This window comes from Herpailurus yagouaroundi, unplaced genomic scaffold, assembly GCF_014898765.1.
Source record: "Herpailurus yagouaroundi ecotype Mexico unplaced genomic scaffold, PumYag 206, whole genome shotgun sequence".
Classification (NCBI taxonomy): domain Eukaryota; kingdom Metazoa; phylum Chordata; class Mammalia; order Carnivora; family Felidae; genus Herpailurus; species Herpailurus yagouaroundi.
This window is the reverse complement of record NW_024412437.1, coordinates 2,067,992-2,087,787: the sequence shown is the minus strand read 5'-3', so window position 1 is coordinate 2,087,787 and position 19,796 is coordinate 2,067,992. Positions and strand designations below refer to the sequence as shown.

The 19,796-nt window shown below is 43.9% G+C and overlaps 1 protein-coding gene across 5 annotated transcripts; it reads left to right on the top strand.

Moving 5' to 3' along the window:
* The first annotated feature begins 1,029 nt into the window (after positions 1–1,029).
* Positions 1,030–11,441, top strand: KPNA2 (karyopherin subunit alpha 2). 5 transcript variants are annotated; one of them, XM_040452141.1, is made up of 11 exons: positions 1,030–1,142; positions 2,496–2,572; positions 2,726–2,863; positions 4,831–4,919; positions 5,722–5,990; positions 6,484–6,578; positions 6,675–6,938; positions 7,645–7,878; positions 8,138–8,320; positions 9,859–10,008; positions 11,091–11,441. In XM_040452141.1, exons 2-11 carry the CDS (start codon positions 2,498–2,500, stop codon positions 11,181–11,183), a joined length of 1,590 nt encoding a protein of 529 aa, XP_040308075.1. In that variant the 5' UTR covers positions 1,030–1,142; positions 2,496–2,497; the 3' UTR covers positions 11,184–11,441. The 5 variants fall into 5 exon arrangements, with proteins under 5 accessions (XP_040308075.1, XP_040308072.1, XP_040308076.1 ...); XM_040452138.1 differs by having other exon boundaries at positions 1,032–1,146; XM_040452142.1 differs by having other exon boundaries at positions 1,034–1,146; positions 2,475–2,572.
* The last annotated feature ends 8,355 nt before the right edge of the window (positions 11,442–19,796 follow it).

The following is a 19,796-nucleotide window of genomic DNA, read 5'->3' as shown; positions in this document are numbered from 1 at the left end:
ACGTACTGAAGGGGGACGTGGGTGCCTCAGAAGGTTAAGCAACTGACTCGATCTCGGCTCAGATCATGATCTCATGGTTTGTGAGATTGAGTCCCAAGTCGGGGGTCTGTGTTGATGGTGTGGAGTCTGCTTGGGATTCTCTCTCCTTCTCTCTCTGCCCCTCCCCCTCTTGTGCTCTCAAAATAAATAAACTTAAAAAAAAAGAAGATACACACTTAAGTATTTGGAGTATTTGGACATGATATCTGAAAGTTACTCTCAAATGGTTTGGAAAGTAAATGTAAAAGCCATACATGTATTATACACACATGCACGTGTGTGTACATAGAGAAATAGCAAAGGTGGCAAAATGTTAAAATTTGGCAAATCTGCATAAAGATTTGTAATTCTTCTGTATTTGAAATTATTTAAAAATAAATGAGTGTCTGAAGAAAAAGCCATAAAAAGCCTTTTGTTAGCATATTTGTGGCTTCTATGCAGTCTTTTACGACACAAGCTAAAAAAAATTAAAACTAAAAAATGTAACACAAGCCTGCCTTATCCCTTCTCTCCATAATGGTCAGAACCCCCTGCCAAGTTCCTTCTGTGTCCTAGCAGGGAAAAAACGCATAGCGGTATGTTTCTATATCAATATATATATTTTTTAATCTACCTCCTCTATGTCAAGGTTTTTAAAGGGAATCATTTTGGAAACCATTTGTGGTGTTTTGGTTGAAGCAGCCGCCCAGGCAAACGAGCAGCGAGCGACGTCACTTGCATAATCTCCCTGCAAAGACCCGAGGTTCGGGCCAAAGCAGGGCGGAGAACTTGCCCGCTGCATGCTGGGATCTGGAGTCTTTCCTCTCCGAACTGCAAAGTGCTCTGGGATTGCCCGGCCGCTCCCATATCTCGCGATGCTATCCTCGCTTCTTCTTGGCCCTATGACCAACCCCCCTAACGTGTTTTTCAAATCCGCCAATGGGCACACGGCGTAGACTCGAACCAGCCAATCGGAATGCGGGGACACCGGGAAATTTAAATCGCGCCGGCCGGCAGCACGAGCCACACCGTCTTTGGGCTGAGCCGTGGTGGACGTTTTCAGGGCGGCTGACCTGCACCCTGCGCGCCTCGCACCGCCTCTTGTGGAATCCTGAGCCGGCCGTGTAGGTACGAACTCGGGCCGGAGTCCGGCCGGAGCGTAACGGCAGGCCTGCGGGCTGCGGGCCGCGCTCCGCTTGCGGGTGGCGGGAGGGGAGGGCCCGAGTACACGCCCGACCTGGCTTTGGCCTCCCTCGTTGACGAGGCCTCGGGGGCGTCGTTCGTTGACGAAGCGGCTGTTTTGCGATGCGAGTGCTTGGGCTTTAGGGCGCCGCGGCTGTGCGAACCGCAGCGGAGAGCCCTTGCGCATCGCGGCCCGGCAAATCGGTGAGGCCCGAGGGCTAGAGTCCGGGGAGGCGGCCCGGCCCCCTCCTCCGCCCGTTCCCCGCTGCGTCTTCCCGGGTGGAGGGCAGGGGCAGGGCCTGGCGATGGGGGTGGCAGTTGGAAGAACTCTCTCTTAATACGCAGGCCCAGGGCGGGCTGTGACACCGTTTCGTCAAAGAACACGGAATGAAAGCTAACAAATTGTAAGGGGGACTTGTACTTGGCACTTTTTGGCGATTGCTCTTAAAGATCTCAGTCTGAATGAAGCACAGTTGAGATCCGCCTAATTAAGTGCATTCACTCGAAATTCCTGGAAATGAAATGAGATGCTGAAGGTGGACAACTGCGTCTCAAGTTTTCAGTGTGGACAGGAAATGTTAGGGAAGGTTCCGTAGTGTAATGAGGAGCCAGGTTTCTCCTTAATTTCCAAGTGTGGAGAATGTACCTATTTTGGCCACTTAAAAACAGTAGATAGAGCCTCCAGAGGATGGATATTGGATTTATTTCCCCTAGGACATTGATTTTAACTGTGAGCTCAGTTCTCCTACTTTGTCTTCAATTAACTATTTAATTGAAATAGTCCAGTTGCACTGCCCAGTGTGGTAGCCAGCCAACCCAAGTGGCTGGTCCAAATTGGGATATGCTGTAAGCTTAAAGTACGCACAGGATTTCAAGGTTTCGGAGGATTAGTATGAAGAAAGTGTAAAATATCTCAATGACTCGAAATATTATAACATGTTGGAATGAGAATATATTGGGTGTGTTGGGCTAAATAAGACGTTAAAATTAATTTCATTTGTTGCTTTTTGAAAAATGCAGACCTGGAAATTGAAATTTATACAGCTTGCACTCTATTTCTGATGGACAGCCCTGCTCCAGGAAGTCTCGGCCCTTGGGAGGGGAGGGGACTACTACAGTTTGGCCAATTCAGTGCTTCGTAGTGCTGAAGGCAGAAATTGCTCCTCTAATAGACAAGTGTGGATGCAATACATGCCTGATGATTCTGTTAGTGCTCCTCTTACTGACAAAGCAAAATGATGAAGGAGAAATCTTACCTTTCCTCTGTCTTCTAGCTTTCTCCCTTTGTTTCACAGCCATGTCCACCAACGAGAATGCTAATTCACCAGCTGCCCGCCTTAACAGATTCAAGAACAAGGGGAAAGACAGTACAGTGAGTACCTTCTGTTGCTTTCCTGTGCTATTTTTTTCTTTTAATGCAAAGACACTTGGGAAGGGGTCAAAACTTGGAGGAAATTTGAAATAAGTGCTCTCACTTGGCCAGAAAAACTGATAAGATAGGTGAAGTGGTGTGTCTTTTTTCAAGGAAATGAGGCGCCGCCGAATAGAAGTTAACGTGGAGCTGAGGAAAGCTAAGAAGGATGACCAGATGCTGAAAAGGAGAAACGTAAGCTCGTTTCCTGATGACGCAACTTCCCCACTGCAGGAAAACCGCAACAACCAGGTAAATATGTAGTAGGTTATGAGTTATGGTCGATTCAGAAGATCAATATGGTGCTTTTCTTAGGAATTTAAATAACGTTCCTAGCCTAATGGTTTTAACTATCAACTTTGCGAAGATCTTTTTTTCTGTCCCCAATCAGTAATTCTAATGAGTTGTCTTCTTTCTTGCCCACTCTCCATAACTGATTCCAAGGTCTCCTTTAGCTCTAAACCCCCTTGAGGTTTCCTTGCATTTCTAGCCACCAGTTCGGTACCTTGACTGGCCATCCCAGTGTTAACTGAAAGTTAGTGTGTCCAGAACCAATCATTTTCCAATTTTTTGGATGTTCTCTATTTTTTTGTATTTTCCACCATCTTTGTTCAGATGTTTTTCCTCCTGAGATATTTAAAAGAAAACTTTTTTTAATGTTTATTTTTGAAAGAGAGAGAGAGAGAGACAGAGCATGAGCAGGGGAGGGGCAGAGAGAGAGAGAGACAGAACTGAAGCAGGTTCCAGGCTCTGAGCTGTCAACACAGAGCCCAATGAGGGGCTTGAATTCACGAACCACGAGATCATGACCTGAGCCGAAGTCCGGCACTTAACTGACTCAGCCACCCAGGTGCCCCTCTCCTGCAATATTTTCAGTGATCTTCTAATTTATCTTTTCCTTCATTCTATGCCACACACTATATACCTAAAAATATTCTTGAAATACTGTTTAGACTTCTTATTTCTCTGCTGAAAAAACTTTGGTAGGTTTTTTTTTTAACGTTTATTTTGAGAGAGAGAGCGAGCGCACATGCACTTGTGGGAGAGACATGGAGGAAGAGAGGGAAGCCCAAGCAACTCCGTGCTATCAGTGCAGAACCTGATGAGGGCTTGATCTCCCCAAGTGTGAGATCATGACCTGAACCTAAATCGTTTTGGATGCTTAACCTGAGTCACCCACACACCTCAAAAACTTTGGTAGTTTTAAATCCATATTCTTGGAAGTTTTATTTTAAGATTTTATTTTTGAGTAATTTCCACACCCAACGTGGGGCTCCAACTCACAACCCCGAGATCAAGAGTTGCATGCTCCGCTAACAGAGCCAGCCAGGTGCCCCTGGAAGGTTTATTTTTGTAAATCGATCCATCTTAGACTTTCAGATTATCTTTTTTTTTATCTTTAAAAGATACTGGGAACTGTCCTGCTTTTTTTACATTATGCTTTCCTTTAGAGCTCCAAATATTTTTTTTTTTTTTTCATGAAATAGTACCTATGTGCTATCTGTAGAGTACTATATTCAAATCCTATCTTCTTACAGCACTCCTTGATCAACCTGGTAGGAAAAATGTCCCCTTTTCAGAATTCGCGTAGCTCCCCAGCTGTGCATCACAAATGGAGAGTGAATGTGTGTATATTTGCCACTTATTTTGTGGTGTCTATTTTTCACATTTCCCTTATTAAGTTGTAAGCTCTTATGGAAAAAGGGGCACTGTCTTTTTGAGTTAACTGTAGTACTGGTTCTCAAGCTCTTCTGTGGTGTTCACAACATGAGACATTTCTGTAGCACTGTACTGTGGAAATGCATAGATTATAAGCTTCGATGTGAAAATTCCTAGCACGTTGCCTATATAACTGCATCCTTTTCTCCCTGACAGCGTATCTGAATGTGGGTGATTGAGACTAATGTAGAACAACGTCCAAACTGCTCTAATTTAATTTACTAGATTGTTCACAGTCTCCTCTTTTAGTGACAAAATGCTTTAATACTCCATAATTTGAGATTCCAGGGATTCATAATACCAAGTTTGAGTGCTCTTCTACATCTAAAATAATGGATATTTAGTTAACAGCCACAATTCCGCAGAAGTCTAAACTTACAGTAACTGATTTTAAGAAGGTCTTCACAGAAAAGGTCTTCACAGTGCCAGGTAGAGATTTTATTGTTTATATTTAATCTTAAAAATGATAATTTGCAAAATTGATCCCATTGTCCTTGCAGGGCACTGTCAATTGGTCTGTTGATGACATTGTCAAAGGCATAAATAGCAACAATTTGGAAAGCCAGCTCCAGGCTACTCAAGCTGCTAGGTAAGTCTTTTCGGCTATAGCATGAATGACATCAGTAAGATACCAGCCTTTTTAGATTTTTGTTGTTGTTATTGGGAAAGAGACAGATGGCATGGGTAAGATAAAGGTTAATTTGGCCAAAAGCCTGATTTCATTAGAGTCTTTCCGTAGGTGAAACTGTAATTTTGTGATTGCCTCAAGTCCCACCCACCCCCAGTGATAATCACCGTCAACCTTTTGGTATACCTTTTAAGTAAATTACAAAGTTTTGTCAAAGTGGCATTTCAAAGTGGTGTCAGAGAAAGGAATCAGTAAGTGGGATTGGCACATGCAGTTAGAATGGTGCATTTACTCAGTTTCCATCAAACGCAAATATTTTGTGACATTTGTAACAAAGAATAATTTCTATAATTTGACAGTGTGCTCAAAAATCCGAGTGACAAATGATGAAGGAAAAGATGTTTAACCTCACCAGTAGTTAGGGAAACACAGGTCACCCCACTGGTAGTGTAATTCTGTCAGACTGCCGAAATTTTAAAGTGACAAGATCTAAAGTAGTTTCCGCGGATGCAGTGAAGAGGCTAATTTCCGTTACCGGTAATTCTTCAATTTTGGATAAGAGGTAGTTAAAGACACCACCTGGGTAGCACCATTGCAACCAGTCTGTTAATCTCCTCTTAAATTACATGATATCTCAACATTATTGCATGACTTTAAAAGGTTATCTATAGTTCGAAACTCTTGAATTCCATTTTAAATCGATTTTTACACAAACTTTTGTTATTCCTCCTCAACTTTCATTTTTCTTTTTGCTTACCCTTAGGAAACTGCTTTCTAGGGAAAAACAGCCTCCCATAGACAACATAATCCGAGCTGGTTTGATTCCAAAATTTGTGTCCTTCTTGGGCAGAACTGATTGTAGCCCCATTCAGTTCGAATCTGCTTGGGCCCTCACTAACATTGCTTCCGGTACATCAGAACAGACCAAGGCTGTGGTAGATGGAGGTGCTATCCCAGCATTCATTTCTCTGTTGGCCTCTTCCCATGCCCACATCAGTGAGCAAGCTGTATGGGCTCTAGGAAACATTGCAGGTACTTGGATTTAAAACGGATTTTTTTAAGAGAGTTTTTTGTTTTTGTTTTTAATGTTTATTTGTTTATTTTTGAGGGAGCGTGAGTGGGGGAGGGGGAGAGAGAGGGAGACACAGAATCTGAAACAGGCTCCAGGCTCTGAGGTGTCAGCACAGAGCCCAAGGCAAGGCTCGAACTCTCTGACTTTGAGATCGTGACCTGAACCGAAGTTGGATGCTTAACCAACTGAGCCACCTGGGCGCCCCAGATTTAAAATTCTCTTGACTGATTGTTTCTAATCCTACTGAGGTTGGAAGAAGTGGCTTATCATAAGTAATAGTGACCTGCGTGTTAAGATTTAAGTTTGTTTTCTTCCCATGCTTATCAGGGGTGAAAGTGGTGGCTAAGTAAGTTAGGGATTTCCCAGTGTTGTCTTTGTGTTAAGACCCATTCAGTCACTGTACACTAATGGTGCTAGAAAAATAGTTTACAAATTAACCTTGCCTTTGTTTAGGTGATGGTTCAGTTTTCCGAGACTTGGTTATCAAGTATGGTGCAGTTGACCCGCTGTTGGCGCTCCTTGCTGTTCCTGATATGTCATCTTTAGCAGTAAGTTATAAGTCCGGTTACTCGCTTCTTGATTCCAGTTTTTCTCATCTCCTCAAAATACAGAGGACCTCTCATTGCATTTTTCTTTCCCCTCAGTGTGGTTACTTACGGAACCTTACTTGGACACTTTCGAACCTTTGTCGCAACAAGAATCCTGCACCCCCATTAGATGCTGTTGAGCAGATTCTTCCTACCTTAGTTCGTCTTCTGCATCATGATGATCCAGAAGTATTAGCGGATACCTGCTGGGCCATTTCCTACCTTACTGATGGTCCAAATGAACGGATTGAAATGGTCGTGAAAACAGGAGTTGTGCCCCAACTTGTGAAGCTTCTAGGAGCTACTGAATTGCCCATTGTGGTAAGTTGTTAACTTTATCATTTTTTTATTTATTTAGTTAGTTAGTTGGTTGGTTGTTTAGCTTAGTTTAGTTTAGTTTAGTTTAGTTTAGTTTAGTTAGTTTGAGAGAGCTTGACCAGGGGAAAGGGGCAGAGGGAGAGAATTCCTAAGTAGCCTCCACGCGCCATGGGGAGCTAGATGGGGGGCTTGATCCCATGACACTTGGATCATGACCTGAGCTGAAATCAAGATTTGGACAGTCAGCCAGCTGAGCCACCCAGGTGCCCCAGTTGTTAACATTAAGTTTTTTTTAATGTTTATTTTTCAGAGGGAGAGAGTGTTTATTTTATGTTTGAGAGTGTGGGTGGTAAAGGGGCAGAGAGAGTGGAAGACACAGAATCCGAAGCAGGCTCCAAGTTGTCAGCACAGAGCCCAACGTGGGCCTTGAACTCACGAACCATGAGATCATGACCTGAGCTGAAGTCGGATGCTTAACTGACTGTGACTGAGCTACCCAGGCACCTCCCCACCCCACGCCCCCACCCCAGCTGTTAACTTTTAGATGAGAATAGAAAACATAAGCATGGTCAATTAATAAACCGATACTGACATATTACCTATTTTAGGGCCATGATGAGGCTCTGACTTGACAAAACCTTTGGGGTAGACTTTTGGAGCAGTGCTGAAAAAAAAAAGTTAACAGCTGGCATCTACATTTCCTTTTCAGACTCCTGCGCTAAGAGCCATAGGAAATATTGTCACTGGGACAGATGAACAGACTCAGGTTGTAATAGATGCGGGAGCACTTGCTGTCTTTCCCAGCCTACTAACGAACCCCAAAACTAATATTCAGAAGGAAGCTACGTGGACAATGTCAAACATCACGGCTGGTCGCCAGGACCAGATACAGCAAGTTGTGAATCATGGATTAGTTCCATTCCTCGTTGGTGTTCTCTCTAAGGTGATGAAGTCTTAACTTAATCGAAGGATGTTAGTATTTATGGATGGACACTTGGTAGAGCTGTGCTTGATAAGATTCTTGATGTGCCAGTGCTGGTTCTACTTGTAGTTCTTTGCTAAATAGTAGCCAGTGACCTCTTACGTTTAAGGTTGGATGGAATCAGTTGGTAGTTTGTGTCCTTGTTTTTCTAAAACAATACTTTTGGAACTTTAGTTTTACAATCGTTTCTGAAGTAAACTTGTTTCCTTATGTTTATTAGGCAGACTTTAAGACACAAAAGGAAGCTGTGTGGGCTGTGACCAACTATACGAGTGGCGGAACAGTTGAGCAGATTGTATACCTCGTTCACTGTGGCATAATAGAACCATTGATGAACCTCTTAACTGCAAAAGATACCAAAATCATTCTGGTTATTCTGGATGCCATTTCGAACATCTTTCAGGTCGGTGTTAAGGTAGCATTGGAATTTGGGCTTGATGATAAGTGATTTAAACTCAGGGTAGGGCAGCTAAGTTTACTTAGTAGGCCACAGAATTAGAAAGGCTATTTTAATGTGGGCCACACTCTTGGTAAGACGTGACAAGGGATTGTAAGAGATCTAAGTGGATGACCTGAATTGAAATCAAATCCGTATGTGGACACTGTTCATTCGCATCTAAATTGTCAAGAATCTTTAATTCTCCAATATCCTACTGAATTTTGGTGAAATTAGATTTTGATGACTTAGTTATCTAATTGTTTTTTTTTCTGATTCCATTCCTAATTGACCTAGCGTGTGGCACTTAGTCACAGTGGTTGGTGGGAGGTAGGTCCTACCTAACGACTTCTGATTATGGAAATTTTACCTACAAAGAGTTGAGTCTAGAATGATGATGCTTGGTGTATTCATCATCCAGCATAAATAATTTGTCAACATTTGGCCTGTTTTCCTACTTTCCCTTACCCAAGCCCTCTCTAAGTTATTTTGAAGAAAGTTATTTCATCTGTAAATATTTATCTTCTAATTTGAGGACTTTAAAAAAGGCCATAATATCATTTTTATACTAATAAATTCTTGATGTCAGCAAATAATCCATTCAGGGAAATTTGTTTTTATGCAGCATAGGCCATCTTTGCCCTTAGATGGTGGTTCTCCACCTTGACTACACTTTGGTGTTATCTGAGGTGCTTTTATGAAACAGTAATTTTCTGTTCCCATCAAAGATCAATTGAACCTGGATGTAGTGGGTTTTTTGGTTTTTTTTTTAATGTTTGTTTTTGAGAGAGCAAGAGAGAGACCGAGTACAAGGGGCAGGGAGGGGCAGAGAGAAGAGCGGGGTACACAGAATCCACAGCAGGCTCCAGGCTCTGAGCTGTTAACACAGAGCCTGACGCGGGGCTCGAACCCACGAACCAGGAGATCATGACCTGAGCTGAAGTCGAACGCTTAACCTACCGAGCCACCCAGGCAACCCGATATGGTGTCATTTTTAAATTTGTCCGGATGATTTTGATGCATAGAAATTGCTGAGAACTACTTGGAAGATCTCTGAGATCTCCAAAAGTAGCTGCTGAGAGCAAGTACAGATCTCATCACCTTAAATTTAAAAAAAAGATCTTTTTAAAATGTTTATTTATTTTTGAGAGAGAGAGACACAGCGTGAGAGGGGTAGGGGCAGAGAGAGGGAGACAGAGATGCAAAGCAGGCTCCAGGCCCTGAGCTGTCCGCACAGAGCCTGATGCCAGGCTGGAACTCACAAGCCATGAGATCATGACCTGAGCCGAAGTTGGATGCTCAACAGACTGAGCCACCGAGGTGCACCTGATCACCTTGAATTTTTAAAAAAATGTAAACTGGAGATAAAATGATCTCATAGGGTTATTGGCAGGAACTTCCAAGTGTATGTCTGATACATATTATCAACAGCCAAACATAAACTTTGTTTTTATCACTAAAATGGAACATTCAGTAAATTCAAGTAAACTGAGAATGTTTTTTAGGCTGCTGAGAAACTAGGTGAAACTGAGAAACTCAGTATAATGATTGAAGAATGCGGAGGTTTGGACAAAATTGAAGCTCTACAAAACCATGAAAATGAGTCTGTGTACAAAGCTTCATTAAACTTGATTGAGAAGTATTTCTCTGTAGAGGTGAGTAACAGGGTAGTGTTAACAGAAGTTGGAAAATACACAAAGTCAAGCCCATAAGATTTTTTCCTTACACTTTTTTTTAAACATTTATTCATTTTTTGATAGAGACAGAGCATGAGTGGGGGATGGGGGTGGGCAGAGAGAGAGAGAGAGGGAGACACAGAATCTCGGGAGCAGGCTCCAGGCTATGAACTGACAGCATAGAGCCCGACATGGGGCTCGCACTCACAGACCGTGAGACCATGGCCTGAGCTGAAGTCAGATGCTTAACTAACTGAGCCACCCAGGCGCCCCTCCTTAGACTTTAAAAATTTTTTTTTTTCAACGTTTGTTTATTTTTGGGATAGAGAGAGACAGAGCATGAACGGGGGAGGGGCAGAGAGAGAGGGAGACACAGAATCTGAAACAGGCTCCAGGCTCCGAGCCATCAGCCCAGAGCCCGACGCGGGGCTCGAACTCACGGACCGCGAGATCGTGACCTGGCTGAAGTCGGACGCTTAACCGACTGCGCCACCTAGGCGCCCCTCCTTAGACTTTGTAAATGAGCCTCGTGACCTTGTTAAATTTAGCAAAATATCACTGTGAGTAGGACATAATGTATATGTTTGCTCCTCAAATATTTGGCTTGATGATCATATCTTGAGAGATTTAAAAAAATTTTTTTAAATCACCACTGTACTTTCAAATGAATAGCTTTATAGGGATTTTAGAATGTCTGGAGAGTAAGTTTGTGTAGGAGTTGATGGAGGAGGGGCCCAACCCCATCACCACACTCAGGAGTTAATAAACCTTTTCATTTCCTACTGGAAAGTGGCCGGTGGGGAAGAAAATCTTTTTTTTGTTCTTGTGGTAGCATTCCTGAATCCATTCAGAATCTTCTCCCAGGCACTCCTGAATTGGCAAGTTTTCAGCAGCTCTGCGATCACTATTTGAAATACTGAAATATGTTATAGGATTGATTAGAGGGGTAACATAGGTGAAGACCTTAGGAGTAAATACAGACTTCTAGGCAGGCTGCTGCTTAGAAATGTGCCATACTTGCGGGATTATATTGATTGGTTTTGTTTTTTTAATACTTCCAGGAAGAAGAAGATCAAAATGTTGTGCCAGAAACTACCTCTGAAAGCTACACATTCCAAGTTCAGGATGGCACTCCCGGGACCTTTAACTTCTAGATTGTACAGCTGAGGCATAAAGTTGTTTGTTGTGTACTATGTTTGGTATAAGTTTGTCTTACTGTTTTCTCTACTAAGAACTCTTTTTAAATGTGTTTTGTTATTGTAGCACTTTTTACAATGGAAACTATACTTGAACAGTTCTGAACTGTACAAACTGTATGAAGCTTCTCCTCTCGGTGGGTTTCTTATTTCTCTGTGGAATCTCATATCTTGCAGTGTCCTGTAAATAAAGATTAAATTCCACCCTTTTCCTTACTTCACCGTTTCTGTGTACTGCTTTCTAATTTGGGGTCCTTAAGCTTGCAGATGAAGGGTGACCCAGCCAAACCAATGTGACGAACCAGAGGTGTGGTTCTGGTTGGAGACGTTGCCTGGTGTGAGGTTTGTGATGTCATCAAGGACATAGGGGTGATCACTTTTTCCCCGCCCACTTCTGAGTTCCCACTTTGTTCTAGGCTGCGGCTTTGTAAATAATGGCTGTTGGCGCTTCCAGACTTCATATCCTCTACACACCAGCTAGAAAAGAATTTTTCAGAAGTTCTCAGAAAAATGAACAAAATTTCCCAGAAGCCCTCAGCCAGTATCTCCTTAAATCTCACTGGCCAGGGAGATGGGATTAAAAACAATAAATTTAGGCGCGCCTGTGTGGCTCAGTCGGTTAATTGACTGACTAGCTCAGGTTGTGATCTCCCGGTTCGTGAGTTTGAGCCCCGCGTCCGGCTCTGTGCTGACAGCTCAGAGCTTGGAGCTTGCTTCAGATTCTGTGTCCCCCTCTCTTAGCCCCTGCCATGTTCATGCTCTGTCTCCCAATAATAAACGTTAAAAAAAAAATCACAAGTATCTCAGAGCAAGAAGTGGAATTCACTCCTCCCAAACTTCAGGGCTGAACATGGTTTCAAAGCTGTGCCTTGGGGCGCCTGGGTGGCTCAGTCGATTAAGCATCTGACTTAGGCTCAGGTCATGATCTCACGGTCTGTGAGTTCGAGCCCCGCCTCGGGCTCTGTGCTGACAGCTTGGAGCCTGGAGCCTGCCTCCGATTCTGTGTCTCCCTTTCTCTGACCCTCTGCTGTTCATGCTCTGTCTCTCTCTGTCTCAAAAATAAACATTAAAAAAAAAAAAAAAAAAAAGCTGTGCCTTGACGTCACCTGGGAAAGTTTACCCAGAAGTTGTGTTTAATTGGTAAGGAGTGGGCGTCTAAATGTCCTCTTTTGAATTTGATTCCCATATACTCCCATACAGTCTGGATTGAAAGCCACCATAAGGATTAGTTATGCTATTAGCAGTGTAGGAAATGGATTTGGGGGAGGGAGGGAAGGTTGACTACAGGCCCCAAAAGTCTTAGGACAAATGAAATAACATAAGCACTTCTGTCTGTTGCCCCTTTGGTGGAAACATACTGAGCCAAGTCTCCACTGCTGATAATCAAACAGCTTTGCCTGTTTGTTTTCCCACGGAAGGTCAGGAGCTGTGGTGGTGGAGGTGGGCATTTGGGTTGAAGACTAAAAAACGAGTTAGGACCACAAAGGGCACTGTAGTCAGAAAAATAAGACAATTTTTCAAGTCAGTAGTGTAATGCAACAGATACCCACTTACCTTCTCTTGGTGGGTACACACGTAAGGATACTCTTCCTCTGCCCCTCCTCCCCCTCTCCCCCACCCAGTTCATCCATCAACCTACACGTGAATTCATTTTGCCCTTTGCAGATAACAGACTCTTGAAGTTCCCGCTATGAAAAAGAATATTTAGTGTTTGGGTGTAGAAATAGAGAATGCTAGAATATTTAGCGCTTGTTTGGGTGTAGAGATAGAGAATGCTAGAATATTTAGTGCTTTGTTTGGGTGTAGAAATCGAGAACACTTTGGCTAATGCTTATGTGAAGCACTTGCAGCTGGGGTTTTCATCTGGAATGCTAAGCTGCGTTACATGGGGTCCTCCTAAGCTTAGGGCCTCTTGTTGGGAGCCCTGGCCATTTCCTCGGTTTTCTCTGTACAAAGCCTTCCCTAGAGAGGAGGCAGGAAAGAAGTCACAAAACCGCACAGACTTCCCTCCCTGTCCCACCTACTTGCTCCACTGCAAGTCCCTTAGATGCTGGGTCCAGAAGTCTTGAAGGTGAGAAAAGATAATGTGGAAGTAAACCTGGACACAGTAGGTTTATGTTTTAAGGTAGGTGGAGCCTAGTGGGCTTAGAGGGACCGGTGTAATGCACACTAGTAAAAAGTGTAAGGTCTGTAGGTTTTCGAGTGAGAGCATAACGCGATAGTGAAGGAATGGGCAGGAGACAGCTGATTGCCAGGAATACATTTTCATATTCTAGGTAACATTTTTAGCATGTTAGTTTCCTTGGAGTTCAAATCCACGGAGGCGTTTGTATGTTGTTATTGAACTTAACTGGATAAAATTTTCTATCTCTTGAGAATGAGTTTTCATGTTCAGCTTGAGTTTTAAAAGTCCAGTAAAATGCTATGTAGCCACCGACCTTTTTCTCTTTCAGAGTGTTAATGTCTAAACTGCTTTTGTTAATGCACAACATTTTGTAGCTCCTATCAATTTTAAACCCCATTTGAGGCTTTAATAAATTATATCTCTTTGCCCATTACTGTTTCCCTTTTGTAGTAGTTGTATTTAAATTTTCATGAGGCAAGTATCAAAGAAAAAACTAACACTTTGCTTGTTGCAAAAATCTTCAAAGAGTTACCTTGTGGTTAGAGGTTGAACATCGATTATTGTTAAACATTGCACCAAGTGTTGATTCTTTTTGTTGCTACATTGTATCAGCTTCAAATATCCTATCAAGCTACTATTTTTTTTTTTTTAAGTTTACTTATTTTTGAGAGAGAGAGCCAGGGAGGGGCAGAGAGACAGGGAGGGAGAGAGAATCTCAAGCAGGCTCCATGCTGTCAGTGCAAAGCCCGACACGGGGCCCGATCCCATGAACCGTGAGATCATGACCTGAGCCGAAATCAAGAGTCAGATGCTCAACAAACCGAGTCACCCAGGTGCCCCACAAGCTACTATTTTTGGACCAAAGTAGGGAATAAATATTTCATTTTTTTTTTAATGTTTACTTTTTCAGAGAGAGAGAGAGAGAGAGAGAGAGAGAGAGACAGTGTGAGCAGGGAGGGGCAGAGACAGAGAGGGAGACACAGAATCCGAAGCAGGCTCCAGGCTCAGAGCTGTCAGCATGAGCCTGATGCAGAGGGCTCATATCTGCGAACTGCGAGATCATGACCTGAGTCAAAGTTGGACACTAAACCAACTGAGCCACCCAGGCGCCCCTAAACATTCCATTTCTTAAGGTTGTCGGATTATTCCCTCTTCTTCAACCCTTCTGTGACTGCATCATTACTGAAATGATAAAAGCTGTGGATAATTTGTTATAGTAGATCCTCAGTGTTAGCTAGGATTTTGCGTTAGCATTTGGCCTCAAATTGCTGCTGCTTCTTCTTTTTTTTTTTTTTTTTGCCTCTGAGAACCAGGTCAATTAAACCAAAATGGCGGTATGTTCTTTTTTCCCCTACCAATAATAGTTCTAGGAGCAAAAGCTTCAGTTTGTTGGGCAGTTGGAAACCTTGTAGGGTTGCAGTACCCCAGGTTCAGAAGGCCGTTAAGGAGAGTGTAGCTGGCTACTCCTTGCCTCCCTCCGCCCTGCTGAAGTTTGTCAGAACCCAGCTGGCTGATTTTGGAAAGCCCTTTGAAACATGTCATTAATGGCGCTTTCTTCTGAGATTGGGCTGTTGACCCAATTTGTGATGAACAAAACCTGGCCAAATCCTGAAGCACCCCCCCACCCCCTCTCCCCCAAGAGAAAGTGTAGTGAAAAGTGTTTAGTAACATCACTGATGTAAAACCTCATAACCCCTGCTAATAAAGATGATAAAAAACACTCAAGCTATCAAGGAGGGTTTGGGGGAGGGCAGAGGAGTCATTTAATTTTGAGCATTTGTATGTTAAATGGCATGTTGCTGGCCTAGTTTGAAAGCATAATTCTGGTGTCTTATAAACGCCCAGTTCCTCCTAGATATTTGGGACAGTTTCATAACGCTGTGCAGGAGGGGAGTTGTGCGCACCAAACCCTATCCTAACAATCACTTTGTGCATCCCGTCCAGGCTTTTCACAACCAGGAATGTCCTCCCATCCTAGCTCTGGGATGTGCAGTGGGAAGGACTAGCAATTAGGAGCCAGATCTGCTTGAGTTCAAATGCTGCCTCTTCTGAAGGTTAGTGAATGGCCTTTGGGCCATCAAAGTAGCACGATCTCTGGCATAAAATAAGTTCTCTACAGACAGTCAATACTATGTGATATTGAGAGCTCAGGCTGTAGTGTTACCACAGAACAGATTTTACCTTCTAGGCTGTTTACTATTACAGTGGAACCTTCGGTTGCGGGTAACTTGTTCTGCAAGTGTTCCGCGAGACGAGCAAACCTTTCTAATCCATTTTAACTTGATAAACAAACGATGTCTTGCGATATGAATAGTACGTGACCCCAAACGTCACACGATCACAACTGAGCCAATGGTTCTCCTCTCACTCTCTCTCTCTCTCTCTTACTACAGGATTGTGGGTAATCGTCTCCCATGCTTGGACGCTTTGTCTCAGGCTGTGGTGTTTGGCAGGAATCAGTGATTTGTCAGGATGTCGGAAGGTGCCCACAACTGGCACAGTGTATTTTTTTGTCACTTCAAAGCACCTGCGGACACTCCTTTGCTTTTCCATAGAGGAATAAGCTTACGAATGCTTTGGTTCATCCTAGGTCAGGCTGCCTGCAGATAGAGACCCTTTCCTCTGCTGCCTGATTGCCAGTTACCTTAAATACAGTATAGGACAAGAGTTTCTTAATACTGTAGTCTGGTCAGCATCGGTGCCAGTGTATGCAATGGTCCCCATTCAGAAGAAGATTCCATGGAGCCAATAGATAGCAGTGATTCCATTAGTGATAGCGAAAGTCGTCCTGCACAATAACCCTCCTCTCTCTTGTCTCCCTCACACCAGCCAGGAAGGTTTACAAAGGTACGTGAAGGTTAATTTGTTTATTTTTCTTTATATTTTGTATTTTCTTTATTATTTTGTATTATATTACAGTATTTAAACAAAATTTTTAAATATTTATTTCTGAGACAGAGAGACAGAGTCAGGGTGTGAATGGGGGAGGGGTAGAGAGAGAGAGGGAGACACGGAATCTGAAGCAGGCTCCAGGCTCTGAGCTGTCAGCACAGAGCCCGACCCGGGGCTCAAACCCATGATCCTCAAGATCATGCCCTGAGCCTAAGTCAGACGCTTAACCGACTGAGCCGCCCAGGAGCCCCTATATTACAGTATTGTAATCATTTTGATATGAATATTTTTGGGTTGTGGAACAAATCATCTGAGTTTCCCTTATTTCTTATGGGGAAATTCGCTTTGATAGGCAAGTGCTTTGGGTTACAAGCACGTTTCCAGAAGGAATTATGCTTGCAAACCAAGGTTTTACTGTACTTTTTTTTAAGGTTTTATTTTAAGGAGTGCCTTGATGGCACTCAGTTAAACATCCGACTCTTGATTTTGCCTCAGGTTATAATGTCACGGTTTGTGAGCTCGAGCCCCGCATCGGGCTCTGTGCTGACAGCTCGGAGCCTGGAGCCTGCTTCGGATTCTGTATCTCCCTCTCTGCCCCTCTCCCATTTGCACTCTGTCTCTTAAAAATAAATAAGCACTTCAAAAAAGCACATACCTTTTTTTTTTTTTTTTTTTTTTTTTTTGCACAACTCTTGGAATACAGGAGAGATGTGGGGAAACATGTAGAAAAAGAAGCTCTTTTCAAACTCTTTGACTCAGACCACAGTTCTAGGTGACTCGTGACCATCCTGCACCCTTCTCACCCGGCCTCTCAACCACTTGTCTCTGTCACCGTGAGGAAACCTTCATTTACTGAGTCTGAAGTTTTTGCCTTTTCTTTAGACTTTTTGGTAAGTTTGTAAAATAATGTTTCCAGGTTATGGAAGTAATACCAATTTTAGAAATTTAAAAATTCGGAACACCCTAAAAATTAAAAGAATAGCCTAAAGTCCCGCCATTAGGTTGTACCTTTTTTCGTAGATGGGAATCCTTAACCCGAGTAACCTGAGACTCAGGGTAGGCCTTCATGGGGCCCACGAGTCCCCGAAATTGTATGCAAGGTATTGAGAAACACGTGTCCATGAGCTTTTCCAGAAAAGGGGCTCCTAGCCTGATGGAAATTAGATTCTCAAAGGGGCAGCCACCTTCAAAACAGTACAAACTTCAGGTCTAGATCTTTCCAATTTATTTTCTGCACATTTGTAGTGCACTTTTTTGTTGTTGTTAATGTCACCATCTGAGCTCACTTCCTGCCGTAATGTTCCCCCCCCCCCTCGCCTTAATCTTTACACCCAAAGTGGGGCTCAAATTCATGAGCCTGAGATCACGGCTCTACTGACTGAGCCAGCTGGGTGCCCAGATTCATACAAGTAGTTTAAGACCTCAAACCAATGACTTTAGCTATAATTGGACGGAAGGAGTCTGGTTGAACAGGAGTTTTCACTGCTGTCCCTAAGAGACGGCGTTTGGTTGACACAGTAAGAATGTGGTGCCTCTGTCCCCGGAAAGAGAAGATGGCAGGGGTCTGTCTTTCTCCGTCTGGCCTCCGGTTCAGCTTCCCTTGCAGGCCCCAGAGGGTGGGCAGTATAAACTGTACTCGTCTGGCTTCTCACCCTCCTGCTGACAGCCAGGTCTCTGAAAGGCAAATCGCACACTTCCCGAGCGTTGTTGGATCCCGGGCCGCGCTACCACTGGGGAAACGGCTCCTAACTGATACTAGGAAGCAGGGAACTTGCCTGGCCTTCACCAGCATAATCGGATCTGTCATTCTCTTCAGGAATTGGCTTCCTTCCTCGGCCTCCTTCCTTGCTCTGGAGGTAACAACTGTCATTCTCCTCTGGTGTTTCTGCCGCTCCCTTCTCACAGGAGACCAGGGGGAACTTGCTAGCCAAAGTCACAGCTGGCTCCCAGATGGCTCTCGTACCGTGACCCCACCAACGTCCTGCGGTTGATGGGCTCGGGCGGCTTAAACTCGGCCTGCTGGGGCAGGATGCCTATAGACCCCCACCCTGGGAGATGTATGGGCTCAGGCTTTGGAGAGAGCAAATCTCCAGAGGTGGGACGGGGCTCATCAGTTTCCTTTGGTTGCACGTTCTAGAATGATGCTTGAAACAGAAGAGGTTGACCTCATCCTTACCCCGCCCAAAGATTAAGTGAGGATAAGTAGATAACGCGCAAGCTGTCACTGACGTTGCTAAATTACCTGGCAGAGAAAGTTTTCATATTCCTATTCCTATTCCTCTCTCTCCACACACACACACACACACACACACACACACACACACACACGCACACACACGAAGAGTTCTCTTTCAGGCCGTGTTCTTTACAATACTGAATATGACGTCAAAACGACCTAAAAAAGATCATTGTCTTCACCCCCCCAGAGCAGACATGCCTCCCGTTCAGGTGAGAGTGGGCAGCGGCACCCGAATAGTTCCTTGTGGCAAAGAAATTCTTCAGCGTCTATTTCCTGGAGATAATGTAGAGGACGCTAGCACGTTTCTAACATACTTCAGCTGTTCAGGAAATACTTTACATAATTGCCTGCTCTAGAGAATAGGAGGAGGCCCAGAGAGTTGGAAAGTATTACCCTCTTTCTTTACGGTCTCAAATGTGCTTCACAAGGCCTCCTTCACTATTCAACACACACGCTCCTTCCTATAAGCTCTTTTTGTGGCTCTCCCAGCCCTTTCGGGCGGGAATGTTCTTTTTAAGAGTGTGGCGAGAACCCGAGTGACTTGGGCTTCCCATAGCATCCTGGCCTGAGCTTCCTAAGGAACTTTACAAATAAGAACTAATTAAGCTTGGAAAGCCCCCGAGAGTCCTTGCAGCCGTTTCTGAAATGCAGCCAGCTCTGAGGTTTTGGCCCTACCCGGCCCGCTCGGCAAGAATGCAAACAGTGGAGAGCGAGGGAAGCGGACTGCCTGATGTCACTGAGCCTGCAAGGAAAAAGCAAGTGAGACACCATGTCATTAACTGCCTTTTGATTTGCTTTTTGCCACAATCAGTGGCAGGGTTCAGATACTGCTTTTGCAGTTGGGTCTTTTAGACTTCTGAGCAAGATTTCAGGTAATTGCAAAAAAAAAAAAAAATTAACAAGTCTAAGATTTTTTTTTTAAAGTTTTATTTATTTATTTTTTAGAGAGAAAGAGAGAGAGAGAGTGTGATTGGGGAAGGGGCAGAGAGAGAGAGGGAGAGAGAGAACCCCAAGCAGGCTCGATGATGTCACGGGCTGTCAGCACAGAGCCTGACATGGGGCTCCATCCCACGAACTGTGAGATCATGACCTGAGCCGAAATCAAGCTTCAGATGCTTAACCCACTGAGCCACCCAGGCACCCCTAAGATTAATTTTTTTAATGTTTATTTATTTTTGAGAGAGAGGGAGAGAGAGACAGAAGGCGAGTGGGGGAGGGGCAGAGAGAGAGAGAGAGAGAGAGAGAGGGAGAGAGAGAGAGAGGGAGAAGGAGACACAGAATCTGAAGCAGGCTCCAGTCTCTGAGCTGTCAGCAC

Excerpts from the sequence above, each read along its gene's own strand:
- KPNA2 (XM_040452141.1), top strand. The coding sequence starts at position 2,498 with ATGTCCACCAACGAGAATGCTAATTCACCAGCTGCCCGCCTTAACAGA. Across the intron at positions 2,573-2,725 it reads ACAAGGGGAAAGACAGTACA|GAAATGAGGCGCCGCCGAAT; the intron begins GTGAGTACCTTC and ends TCTTTTTTCAAG. Across the intron at positions 8,321-9,858 it reads CCATTTCGAACATCTTTCAG|GCTGCTGAGAAACTAGGTGA; the intron begins GTCGGTGTTAAG and ends AATGTTTTTTAG.